The 12,721-nt window shown below is 47.2% G+C and overlaps 1 protein-coding gene across 4 annotated transcripts in view; it reads left to right on the top strand.

Annotated features, from left to right (window-relative positions):
- Positions 1–2,584: 2,584 nt before the first annotated feature.
- APP (amyloid beta precursor protein) overlaps positions 2,585–12,721 on the top strand; it is a 244,534-nt gene continuing 234,397 nt past the window's right edge. For 3 of the 4 annotated variants that reach the window (XM_080573114.1, XM_080573112.1, XM_080573111.1), the window contains exon 1: positions 2,586–2,878. In XM_080573114.1, coding sequence (XP_080429240.1) covers positions 2,819–2,878 — 60 coding nt within the window. In that variant the 5' untranslated portion in view covers positions 2,586–2,818. Of the gene's footprint in view, positions 2,879–12,721 lie in introns of all 4 variants that reach the window. The other variant, XM_080573113.1, reaches the window with a different exon arrangement.

The following is a 12,721-nucleotide window of genomic DNA, read 5'->3' as shown; positions in this document are numbered from 1 at the left end:
TCCCTGTTCTTCCGTGCAGCCTTTGCTTGTTTTTTCCTTCTTCATATACATTTTAATTAAATTATCCTTATCTCAACCAGTGAGCCTTTTTTTTTTTCTTTCTAGCATACTTTCTTCTCCCCCTCTTCTTCTGTGGAGGGGGAGTGAGAAAGCGGTTGTGGTGGAGCTTAGCTGTCTAGCAAGGTAAAACCACCGCAACTGGACCTTCTATACAGATCCTGACAGAGGACAGGGAGCAGAAAATAGGACACAATCTCTCTCTCTTTCTTTTTCTTTTTTCTTTTTTTTTTTTTCTCTCAGCAGGTCATCTCCAGATTTTGTAGACCTTACAAACAATTTTCAAAAGAGTCTTTAGTTATGACCTTAGGAAATCTTGTCTTTGGTTTGGATTAGTGGGCTGGCTGTAAATGGAAACACATACCCCATTGGTGGTCTTCCTGTACCTTTGACTTCTCCCCACCTTTTCACTGGAGCCTTTCCTCCTCTCCCCCAAGGTGTGCAACCCCATGGGTCTGTTCCACCCCCAGTGAAGGGCAAAAGGGCCCTCATGCCTGCCTGCCTGCCCACCATGAGGAAGGAAGAGGGCTTGGCTTATCCAGAGAAGCAGCAGTTGAAATACTGTTCAATTTTAGCACTGGGAAGAAGTGTTTGCAAAGAACTACCAAGCCAACTTATAATAAAAGGGTTACATGAATCTATTTTGGTCTTCTATCCATCTGGAAGCTTAATTTTTTTCAGAACTTGCAAAGAGCTTCCTTCTGATTGCCTCCATTGTTTCTGGGAAGAATTGTTTTTGAACGACCTCCATCAGCTTTAGGAGGATGTTGCTTATTTGCTGCCATTGCACTGCCTTTCCAATGGCTGAGTTTAGAAGCCAACTGGTTTGCAACATTTGCATAGCAAATCCTTCCATAACCCCTCAAAGCCATGTGATCGTTATTCTAACAAGCAGATAACAGTGTTAAATTATTACAGCTAAGCCAGCCATTGTTGTTGTTTGACAAATTTTAATTTACAAGTTGCGTTGTGTCATGGGTGTATTTCCTAAAAGCACCTATTAATTACACTTTTTGGATATACTTCTCTTGTGTATGTTGGGGGAAGGGAGGGGCCTTATCTGTTATCTGCCTGTCAGAGATCTCTCAAATTCACCACGTGTGACTCAAGCAATTCCCCAAAGCCTTAGTACACTGTCAGTTCATTCATTTGCATGAGAAGATTCATATTTGCATGAGAATGGTCTTCTAAATCAAGAGCCTGACTATGGGGATGAAAGGCTGTGGTGCTAAGGTATCTTCCTGTACATTGCAGCCTGCCTGATCCTGCCGTCCAGTTTTATCTCACCCCATAAACATTCCTCAGCATCTGGATGAAGCCTGGACTGAGTCTCCGTGAATTTCAGTTTTGACTTAAAAGGAACACGGGCATGAGAACAGTGCTGAGGACAATGCAACTCTGGCTTCTGCCACCAAACCATATGCTGTGGAGATGTGGTGGGTCTGTTAGTTGTGGTCGTGGGGGCCTTGTTGAGAGCAGAGAGGCTGCCACGGAGTCAGCAGTTTAGATGGGACGTGTTGGGTTGTATCAAACTGAATTTTGATTATGATAGCAGCTGTTTCATGTTTCAACATGAAACTCCACTAATGCCCATTTTTAGCTCTCCTTATGGGTTTACTGTACCAATTATTACAATAGTATTGAGAAAACAAGATAGTAAGTTTTCTTTGGCCTCTTGATCGCAAGCCATCTGAAAAAGCCCTACATTTTTTTCTTCCTCGTTCAGCTGTCTTAGGCCTCAGTTCTGTCAGTGCTCCTGCATGCATTCTTTCTCACTGGCACTTCCACAAATTTTGATCTTGCAAATAGAAGCGAGCAAAGCAATGCTGTGGGGGTCACCACTGTCTCCCCAGGTGGATCAGCAGGAGATTTAGGCCTCAAGCGTGTGCTCTGGTGTTTTGGGTATGGGCTCTGGTTGTTTTTTATTCACCACCTCTGTGTGGGTAAAGACTGAAGAGCCCAGCTGGTAGACAGTCTTGCCAGAAAAGGCAGAATTCACCAGCTGTTATATACCCTTTAAAGTTGTGGGGAGCTGGGGGTCGGCCTCTTCTCACAGGTAACTAGTGGTAGGACTAGAGGGAATGGCCGCAAGTTGCACCGAGGGAGGTTCAGGTTGGAAATGAGGAGACATTTCCTCTCAGACAGAGCAGTCAGGCACTGGGACGGGTTGCCCAGGGAGGTGGTGGAGTCACCGTCCCTGGGGGTGTTCAAGGAAAGGTTGGACGTGGTGCTTAGGGACATGGTTTAGTGGGTGGCACAGGTGGTAGGGTGACGGTTGGACCTTGGATCTTGGAGGTCTTTTCCAACCGAAATGATTCTGTGATTTTGACCTTTCTCTACACACGTCTTCAGGTGGGCGACGGCGCCCTGAGGCCTGAGGGCACCCTCCGTGGCGACACCGCGGAGGCCGCGGGATCACCCCCGAGCCACGGACCCACGCCCACGCCCGGTCCCCGAGCTCTGGGGTCCGCGGGGCCGGCCCCGCGCCTCCCGGGCGCTGCCGCTAGGGGTCTCCGCGGTGCGGGGAGGGCCGAGCCGAGCCGAGCCGAGCCGAGCCGTGCCGCCCGCTCGGGGGCGGTCCGGGCCATCAGCTGACCGGCCCCGCCGCGGCGCTCGGCTGGTGCCGCCGCAGCTCAGTCGCTCTCCCCGGCAGCGGCGCCGCGGATTTACAGCCGGAGCCCAGCGCGCCTCGCCGGCCGGCCGCCCTTCCTCTTTCCTTCCCTTCCTCCTTCCCTTCCTTCCCCCCCTCCCGGCCGCCGCGATGCTACCCCACGTCGCCCTCCTGCTGCTGGCCTCCGCCGCCGCCGCTCGGGCCGTAGAGGTAAGCGGGGCGGGGGGCGGCCGAGCGGGGGGCTGCCCTCCCCGCCGCCCTCCTGCGCTTCCCCGAGGCTTTGTCTGCCCGGAGCCGCCCCTGCGGCGGAGCGGGCGGGCGGGCGGGGGTCGCCGGCGCTTGCAGGGCGGCGGGGCGGGGGGCGCGGCGCTGGGGGCTCCATCCCCTGCCGCCGTCGCCCTTCCGCCGCCGAACAATGGGGCCGCCGCCGCTAACTTCTGCCGTCCGCCGGGGTCCGCGGGGACGGGCGGCGGAGACGGCGGCGGTGCCGCCCCCGGCGGGCGGGGGAGGGCCGGGCGCGCCCCCCCGGGGGCTTCCTCGGAAAACTTTGCGGGGTCGCGCTGCGGGCGGTGCCTCTCCGCCACCCCCGGCCGGGCAGGGGCTGGGGGCTCGGCTGCGGGCGGTGGGCGACGGCTCGGGGTGTGGGGACGGGGAGGAGCGGGGGAGGGCAGGGCAGCGCCCGCCCCACGGCGCACACCCCCGCAGGTGTGTGGGGCGGCGGTGGGGAGCTGCCCGGCGGGCTGGCCGGGGGTGGGGAGGCGTGGGGAGGGGTCGCCGCGCCCCCCATCTTCTCCCCCCGACCCCCGCGGGGCGGGTTTCCCTGCGGCGGGGCGGGCTGGGGCTGCGCGGCGGCGAGAAGATGGCGCCGCTGCAGTGCAGCACAGGGGCGCCGTCATGCGAGCGGCGGCCGGGGTGCGCGGCCGGCCCTGCCCTGCCCTGCCCTGCCGTACCCTGCCCGACGCCCCCTCGGCTCCCCGAGAGCGGCTTCGCTGCTTTCGGTTCTACTCCGTCCCCCTCTCCCGGTGCATCCGCTCAGCCCCCCGGTGCGGCGGGGAGGGCTCCCCCCGCCACCCTCCACACCCCTGAGGCGAGGGGAGCCCTGAGGGACCCCCTGAGGTGGGAGTGTTGGGGTCCCAGCTTGAGAGGAGGGTGCCAAAGGAGGTCCTTTTATCCGAAAACCGGAGGCTGAAGCTGGGCGCTCGCCCCCGGACAGGGAGCCACTGGCCTTGCCCGGGGCTGCTCACCGGGGGGGACCTCGGGGGGACACGGCTCTGTACCCCAAAAAGCTCCTCTGCTGCCTCGAGGTGTCACCCTGCCGGTGCTGGAAGTGAGGGGGTGTGAAGAGGCTTAGGGCTTCACAGCTTCCAGTTATCAAACTCGCCTGGGGTTTATCGGCTTGATGCGACTGTGCGTTGCCTACATGTAGTAGAAGGCAATTTCTGGCTTGGGTGCTTAGCTGAAGAGAAAAAAAAAAAGAAAAAAAAAGAAAAAAAAAAAGGCTTTATGATGGGAACAGCACTTCAGATAGAAATGCCCATCCCTCCATGGTTAGTCAGGTCTCTCTAGCACTGGCCTTACACATACATAGGTGGATGAAAGTGCATGTACTGTAAAAGTGCTCCCAAGAAAATGGGCATGGATGTTGCATCAAAACCATTCCACGGAGAGCCTGTTTTCAGAGACATGTACAACCCCATCCCTGCGGTGGTGCTTGCTTGAGTGGCATCCAGAGTTTTCAGAGGCGTCCTTTGCCTTGAAACAGTTGTTTAAATGAGCCCTGATGTTTGTGCAGGAGCTTTCGATCTTGTTCTGGCATTTCATACGAACATTTGAGGCTTTGCGTCTTTCCCTTTTTTTAACGTGTGGTAGTGGGGTAGGTTTTAACATCTGGTCTTCTTGTGATTGGGCATTCATTAGTCTTGATACTCTGAAGACCGATGATTTGAACGAGTGACTGCTTTTATAACACTAAAATATGTCATAATAGGAATTGCATGCATGCATTTACTGCACTTGAATTATCTTTGTGTACTAAAGTGTGAAATTTTGATGTTTGAATTAGATTCCCTTGAGATCTCATCTCTGAAATGAAACATTTTCCCTGCCATTTTAACAGAAGCTTTTTAGAAAGCAGCAAAAGATATATACGTGTTTTCAGACAGAGTGGTATAAGGAGGAGGGAAGGCAGGAACAAAATTAAAAACTTTGCCTTATTACACATGAAGAATTCCTTTCTAAAATTATGGGTAGACTAATATTTATGCATCTATAAAGGAAATATTCCTCAGTGACGCCACAGCAATGTCATAGTTGCTTAGCATGCTGCTTCTTCCACTCAAGTGAATCATACTTACGGGGGTTGGGAGATCCATTGGCCAAGAATTCGTGATATTGTCATTTTCTTGAATAGTTATTTTTCCATTTAATATCTTTCCCTGGAAACATAACAGACAGCGACTGTCTTTATGCATTTAAGTGAACAACCGTGGTTTATAAATCAACGTTTCTTTTAGTTAGCACACTGAGGCTGCCCAGATTTGTCGTGCCTGTTCTACTTGCAGCTGTAGGTCCATGTTCATGAGCAAGACTCTTATACCAGCAGACTGAAATCAAGTTATTAAGACATCGATATCATACAAGGAGGTCCTCAGAAAGTCAGTTGACAAGAAGTATGGTGCCTGGCTGCTTTTTTTAAGACTGAGTAATGTAGTGGTTTGTAGGCTCTTATTTTTTCTCTCTTTTTAAATGAAGACCCAAAACATTTGTTTCTTCATGATTTTGTTTTTAAGCGGAGCTTCAGAAATTACTTTTGCGACATGGGAAATTAAAGGAAGCTTTTCTTTTGCCTCCATGACAGAATTTCAGTTCTTCTTCCTTTTGCTTCTATTCCTGAATTCCTCTGGCAAAGATTTTTTTGTTTGTTGAAGGATCCCTTTTGAACTTCCTATTTAAAATTCTGCTATGTTGCGATAGGAGACTGCATGAATGAGAGAGGCAGGGCAAGCATTATGGATTCTGGTGCACTGGCAGTCAAATGGACAAATTAGAGGAGGAAAAATGGAGCTTCTCCCTCACTCCCCCATTTGTCTTTTGTTTATGATTAATGAGCAACAGACAATTGCGAGGCTTGCGTTCTCTTCAGATGTGTTTTCTGGGGAAGGAAGTGATAGCTATGGTACTTTTCATAGAGCACGTATGAAAAATACGAGGGAGGTGACAAGATCTTGATATTTTTTTTATCCAGACACCTTCCAAACAAGCTGTTTTTGTGGCAGATGCAAGTGATCTTTCTTAATCTGTTTTAATTAAGAGGTATTCTCAGTTATATGACAAATTTATGAGAAGTAGAGGTCAACTTCACAGTGGCTTTTCATGACTTTCTCTTGGCACGTGTTTAAAATGGTAAAGGATAAACAGCTTGTAAGTTGTGTGAAGAAAAGGTATGATGATTTTTTTAATTGGCAGTCTTTTTAATGCACAAAGCTTGGCACAGTAGCTTCAGAGCACAGTTATTTCACCTAACTGCTTGGTGAAATGGCAGCTGTTTGTTGGGACACTGTCATTTTTTGGTGGCTCTGTAAAATAATTAACACAAGCTTGTTGTGTAAGGAGAAAGGAACGAGAAATTAGGGTCACAGAGACCCTCAGGTCAAAGCAGGGCCTGCTGCGGAGGTTCAGCCAAGGCTGCCCAGGGCTTTCTCCAGGCTGCTCTTGGAGATGGAGCTCCAAGGACAGAGCCTGGTCCACGGTTTGGTTGGTTCACCAGTTCTGGGTGGAGATGCGTCTCCCAGCTGTTGTTTATTTTGAAGGCGGTATCACTAGGCTTAGCGTATGGAATTGATCCTTGAATTAGTGTAATTTTGACATCTGTCACACCTTCCACGTTCCTCCATATATTTGCATATCTTGTGTAGGACATTAAAATCATCGTTTGCACAGGTATGTGTGCATACGTCACATGTATTGGCTGTGTTGAACCAGTAGTCGCTTACAGATATTGTATATCCAGACAATGAAGAGACAGAGTTCTAGGCTGCTACCGATAAAAGAATATAACAGGGTTTATGTATGGTAATGCGTTCACTGAAGCTGTTAGGTGATCTATCTAGTGTGGTTTTAACACATAAGTCTAGAGCTGGGTGTTATTGGATTTAAATTCGGGGGATTTTGAAAAAATCCTGTGGTGTAAGAAGATTAAAAGTAAAGCAAATTGAAAAAAATAATGAACGACTTTCTGTAGGCTTGGTTAACTGTTAGAACATGCGCCTGCGTTGAGAGTTTACAAAAATCGCTGCCAGGCTGAGCATTGCCAAGAGCAATGTTGGTAACAGGCATGAGCCTGGAATAGTTCTGAGACACAGGGCCCTCGAGAGAAGTCAAAGTTTTGTTCAGATTTTTTTTATTATTATTATTTTTTATTTAAACAGAACGTGGTCTGTCTGAGGAGCCCTTGTTCTCAAAACTTGGTCTGGAACCTGCCATTCTTCGCTGACTTTCCCTCAGAAATACCTGCAGCTGAGGTTTTGAAAAGACATTTTCTAATCATTTTGGTGGTACTGGACCACAGGAGAGTATGAACCAGTAACGCCTGGTGCGTAATTTTGGGTTTTCAGGTCTGAGTAAGTCAGTTGTCGTGTGATACTGGTTTTGGAATTTAAGTATGTTTTTGTTTTTATTCATTTTGAGTAAAAAAGAAAACCTTTAGAAAACTGATTCTTGAACGTTGTGATCTGAAGATGCATCCAATTTCTAAAAGTACCTACTTTCCCTTCTGAGAATTTAGGCATATAAAAAAGAGAAACAAGCTAAGTGGGAATAGTGTTCAAGGTGATAAAATCAGACAGCAGCCAGTCAGTATGTGTGCACATAAATCAGTGTTTAGCTCCCGGTGCAACAGCCCTGTGAGCGCTGTGGCTTCTTCAGCTGAGAAGAAGGGCTTCTGGCTCCTGTGTTTTTGTGCTGGTTCTTCCAGCAAGTTCAGGAGAACTTGGTCTGATCTTGAGGACTTCCTATTAATGGGTAAGTATGGGTTGTGCTGATTTAAGAGGCTTTCCAAGCGAAGCCAACGTTCTGGTCAATTGCTGGTCTTTCATCGCATGTGGGACAGCCAAGCAGTGAACAGAGGGGCGCGTGAGCTGGCGTGCTCCATGGTTTTGTAATCTTTTCAGGCTCTAGCCCAACACCGCCGTCCGGCTGGCAGCAGACCTTGTTCAGGAGCCAGCTGCTTAAAGCCACTCTTTGTGCTCCCACCAGTGGTTTCTGCTCGCTGAACTCAGCAGTCGCTGACTGCTCTCTCCGATGGTTTTACGGTGCTGTGCTGCAGCAAACAAGCAGTGCGGTTTTTTTTTGTTTTTTTGGTAGGTCTCTTCTGGCAGATGCTTCAGACACCTGTGTCAGGAAACGGTCTCAAGCAGTCAAACTGGCCCAGCTCAAAGAGCAGGCAGCTTCTCTGGGGAAGGAGTGCCAGCCTCCGAAACCACACTTGCTGAAGTTTGGGGAAAAGCTTTTAATTAAGGTGTTGGTCCCTTTGCCTCCCTCCTGTGACCTGTGGCAGGACATGAGCAGTCTTTTCACACCTGACCCCTCTTTGGTTCCTGATTGTTAGAAGTTGCCATCGAGTCACAGTGAAAGACAAAACACTCCAAGGAGCTGTGTTCAGGGATGGGTGACTCCATTCAGCTCCTACTGACCCATTTTACACTAATCTAGATAGGAATTCCCTGTTCGCCCTGCTCTGGTTTGTCCTTCCCTAGAGTAGAGCTTATCTATTCAACCACGGCAGATAGAATGTGACAGGAATGGGGCAAAACTGGTTGTACCTGTTACTGAAAGCATTTTAAAATTGCTGCCTTTCAGAGCAGGCTATCAGTTTGATCCAGTTTGGCAGTGTCTGTTTTTTATGTAATTTCTGTTAGGAATTGCAATTTGTAAAACACAGGGCACGTCTACTAGGAGTTTAAGATGAGTGAGCAAAACCCTATATTGCATATTGGAAACTCTATTAACTTCGTACTTTGATTCAATTTTTGAAACTATGAAACAAGAGTTTACACATACACGACAAATTAAGGTAATACAGTTATTTGGTGCTAACAGATTTGAAATGCACCATTTTTTTTTTCTTACAGTGAAGATGAGAACTGTCTCCTCATCCATCCCCAAAATTTAGAAATAGCATCCTTTTGACGCAGATGAAAAAATGGAGATGGAAGGGCAGGATTTTGGAGTTATTTCCAATCTCCTTGTCATGCTATGGCATCATCTTTGTGCCTGCAGCAAGCGTTCTCTTACCTCGTCAGCACATCTTGGAGTAGAAATGGCACATTCTGAAGCTTTGACTGTGTAAAATCACTTTTTTTTCCTGAATTTTGGGCCCTGCAAAGGACTTTTTTTTTTTCCACCACCCATTTTCTCAGACCCTGTAATATAATTTTGGGACAAACAGCTAACTTGAGTTCCTTTTCTTATGATCAGTTATGTAGATTTATTTGTTACTGGAGCTTGGCACTGGATCTGGAATACAGAATGCTGAGCTAATACAACAAGCCTGTTGCACTCTGCTTTGTCATCATCTGCAAGGTAGCTTGAAAAACTTTGCTTCCTATGTCATGTCTTAAAATATGGGGAGAAGGCTTTTTGATGTGCTTTTTGATAAAGCTTTGATTTTGTTTATGTTTTGAGATCCCCATAAACTTGAGTCATGGCTTCTAGTTTTTTCTTCTTCTACATGAAAAAGGCTCATCTTTATTTAAACTGCGAAGGAAAATACAGTATTACTTAGGGGAACATAAACTGAATAAGAGAAGAAAACTTAAATGCTAAAAAAAAAAAGGTAGTGGCTTTAAAATGACATTCAGTATTTTAGTTATTTTCCTTTATTTTCCTATAAGCTTTGTGAATTTAATTGTACTAATTGTTGATAGATTTTAGTTTGGATGATGAGTAGTTATGGTATGGGAGTTAATTATTTATTTTTATTTTTTGCACATGCATAGCATTAGTAAGCATCTAGACTTCCAAATATGTGGTAAGCTGTGGGGTTGTTTTGAAGCTTATTTGATATTCTTTGGTATGCTTTGTCTGTCCTCGTCCCAGTTATCTTAACTATGAAATGGAATAAAATTGCTTCTAATGACACGTCTTTCAGCATTGTAATTCTGTCGCTGTTTCCTTTCACTGGTTCTGTTTTTGGTTCCATTAAGTTTCGGAAGAATAATACTGACCTGAAGTTGCTTAACAAAATTATAAGACTGAGGATGTTGGAACTCCCAGTTGTTCTTTCAGTGTTTTTAGCTCCTTGAATTTAACTGTGAGCAATTTGCAGATGAGGACTTCTCTAATCTACATGTCTAGAAGAAAGATCACGAGTATGTCAGCTTTACATTATAAAAAAAGGAAAAAAAAACACTCAGAATTCACTGTTTGAATTTTATGCAAGAGCTTAAGAACGAAACTTGGAAAAACTGAAATGTCAAAGAGCAAATAATGGATCCAGAATAAATATGCATGTGAGTTTGAGATGGTGTGGAGGCAGCAACCGGAGCTGAGGGGCTGTGTTAAGCCCCTGCGCTAATTTCAGGGGGTTCTTTTTGGGCAGGGGATCTAAGGCCTTTCTGAAGGTTTTTTGGAAGAAAAACCTGGGAATGGCTGAGCTTTGAGAGAAAATGTCATCTCCAGCAAACAGCAGGGTGAAGTTAAGGCATTTTACTTGGAAATCAGTCAAAACTCTTTCTAGAAACATATTTAAATGTGAGTTCGGGTTTGTCAGACAGCTCTAGATCAGAGTTTGAGTTGTGGTTATTCATGAGACTACCACGCTCCTGTTGGAGTTTAACGCCACTTCTGTGGGTAAATGCAAAGGTTTGGATTTAACACCGTGGGGGCTCGGCTGCGTGGTGAATTTGTCTGGGTTTAGCATGGATTTGAAATGGCCTTATGGAAGTGTCAGTGTGGTTTTGGGGCCGCTGAGCCCATCCCACAAGAGATCCCGTCTTCTCCAAGGGAGCATCAGTGAGGAGAGGGCTGGGGCAGGAGCTGGCAGCTCCGAGGGACGGAGGCAACCTCGTTTACTTACTTCGTTAAAGCCCCGCGCTGGAGGTAAAACCCAATGAGAAAGACGATCTGTAATTTATCAGGAGGAAGATTGAACAGGGCCTTAATTGCCTCCGCAAAGAGGAAATACCAGGCAAGGAAAGGCGTAGCGGCTCGTACCGTCTGGAAGGCATTCAAATAGGAAACCGCGGACATGTTTTTAACAGTGCAGGCTTGTGGCAAACTGAGAAGGGAAGCGCGTTTTTTTGCCTCCAGACATGAAGACTGCGTGACTGGTTTTCCAAGGGGGTAAATTCAGGGTGTTGGGTTGCACGGTGGCGAGCAGGAGAAGCACGATAGCTGGTGGTGTGCAGGAGATGAGAGGAGATGCTCTCTGCGTGGTGGTGTTTAAATCGCCTACCCTCCTGCAAATCCCCCCGGCTTGAAACGCGCCCCGTGGGACTGTGGTGGTGTCCTGTTGTAGAAGGTTTTTTGGCTTGTGGACACCAGCGTTGACTGCAAACACAGCATAAGTTATTCCCTTGTTGATTTTCGGATATGAGTTTTGGTGTTATCGAGGTACACGTAAGTGTAAGTAAGCCTTAAACTTGATTGATTTATTTTTTTTAAGCCTGTTGAGGCAGCGTTTTCTGAGAGTAACTGGGTTTGGATTTCAGAGACATTTGTGCTAATATTTACAGATCTACTTGAAAAAAGAGTCAGAAGTGTCTGCTCTTAGTGTTAAATTATGATTAAAAAAAAAGAGTGATATGTTAAGCTTTCTTACTTCTTTGACCAGCGTAGTTTCTGGTTTGTGTCTTTTCTTCCTGTTACTGGTTCTGCTGAAGCAAGAGATGCTGGAGGTGGGGCCAGGCACCGGGAAGCTGGGTTGCTTTGGCACGTTTGCCACGCTTGTTGATAGTGCAGAACAAGTTTGGAATTGGATCTGCTTGCAGTTGTCTGTGCCCCGTGCATTCAGGTCAGCTCCATGGCTCCCCTGCACACAAGTTTTAAAGAAAGAAGGAAATTTGTAGGTTATTTGCCATTGTGAATGGCCTGAATGGCTTAAGGAGTACTTGTACAGGGTTCTTGTCTGTTAAATGTCTGAGCCTGCCAAAGAAAAAACCTTGGGAGGATGATCACCAAATAACGTATCTTCTGAGCAATGCGTCCTGAGTGTTTCAGTGAAAGCTGAGGCTGGTCTAAAAGGCCGCATGAGCTTTTAGGGAATGCTGTGTTTAAGCTGGGGTGCGTGCTTTGTGTATGTCCGTCAAATACTGATTTTTAATAATACAGAATAATTTGGCAAAGAAAAATACTTAAAATTTATGGAATGTGGCACGTGGGAAATCTCCAAATTAAATTCAAGTATTGTACCCGTGCCCGAAGTCTAAGATTTGCTTTGAATTCTTGCCCTGTACAAAAGCGTAGGTGAGGAGACCTGCCTGGTTTCCCTCCCCGGGCAGAGCTCTGTGGGCTGGTGTTGGCCTCTGGAGCCACCCCTCAGGGCTCTGAGAGGCTTGGGGTGTCTTCCAGACACCCGAAAATCGCTGCTCTTACTCACTGCGCAGGCAATAAGCTCTTCTAATTCTCGCCGAGATGTCCTCTCTGTCAGGTCCTTTTGGTGTTCAGCTGCTTTTGTCTTGCTCCAACAGTTAGGATTCCTGTTTCAGTAGAAACAGCACAGTATAAGGTTCACCTCAAACAAAACAAAACAAAAAAATCCCTGCTCTGTTCTTGCTCCAGCTATCTTACTTTGTGTCACTGGCGTCCTAATGGAAAGACTGTTTTTAATCGAGCTAGCAGCCAAAAAGCTGCTCTGCCTGAAGGGGATCTGCAAGGGAGGACAAATGGGCAGAGCTGTTTGCTGCTCTGGGCTGCTGCACGTTGGGAAGACCAGACCGAGCCGTTTCCCTGAGCTGATGGGAAGAAGTACTGGATGTTTTTGGTAAACTGGTGAATCTTTAGCAAGAATCAAGAGAACGAGTAGGGAGAAATTTAATCTTGGGGGCGTTAGCACTT

The sequence above is a fragment of the Anser brachyrhynchus genome, assembly GCF_964034855.1.
Source record: "Anser brachyrhynchus genome assembly, chromosome: 1".
Taxonomy (NCBI): Eukaryota; Metazoa; Chordata; class Aves; order Anseriformes; family Anatidae; genus Anser; species Anser brachyrhynchus.
Note: the sequence above shows the minus strand (reverse complement) of the source record. Positions and strands in the feature narration are given on the sequence as shown.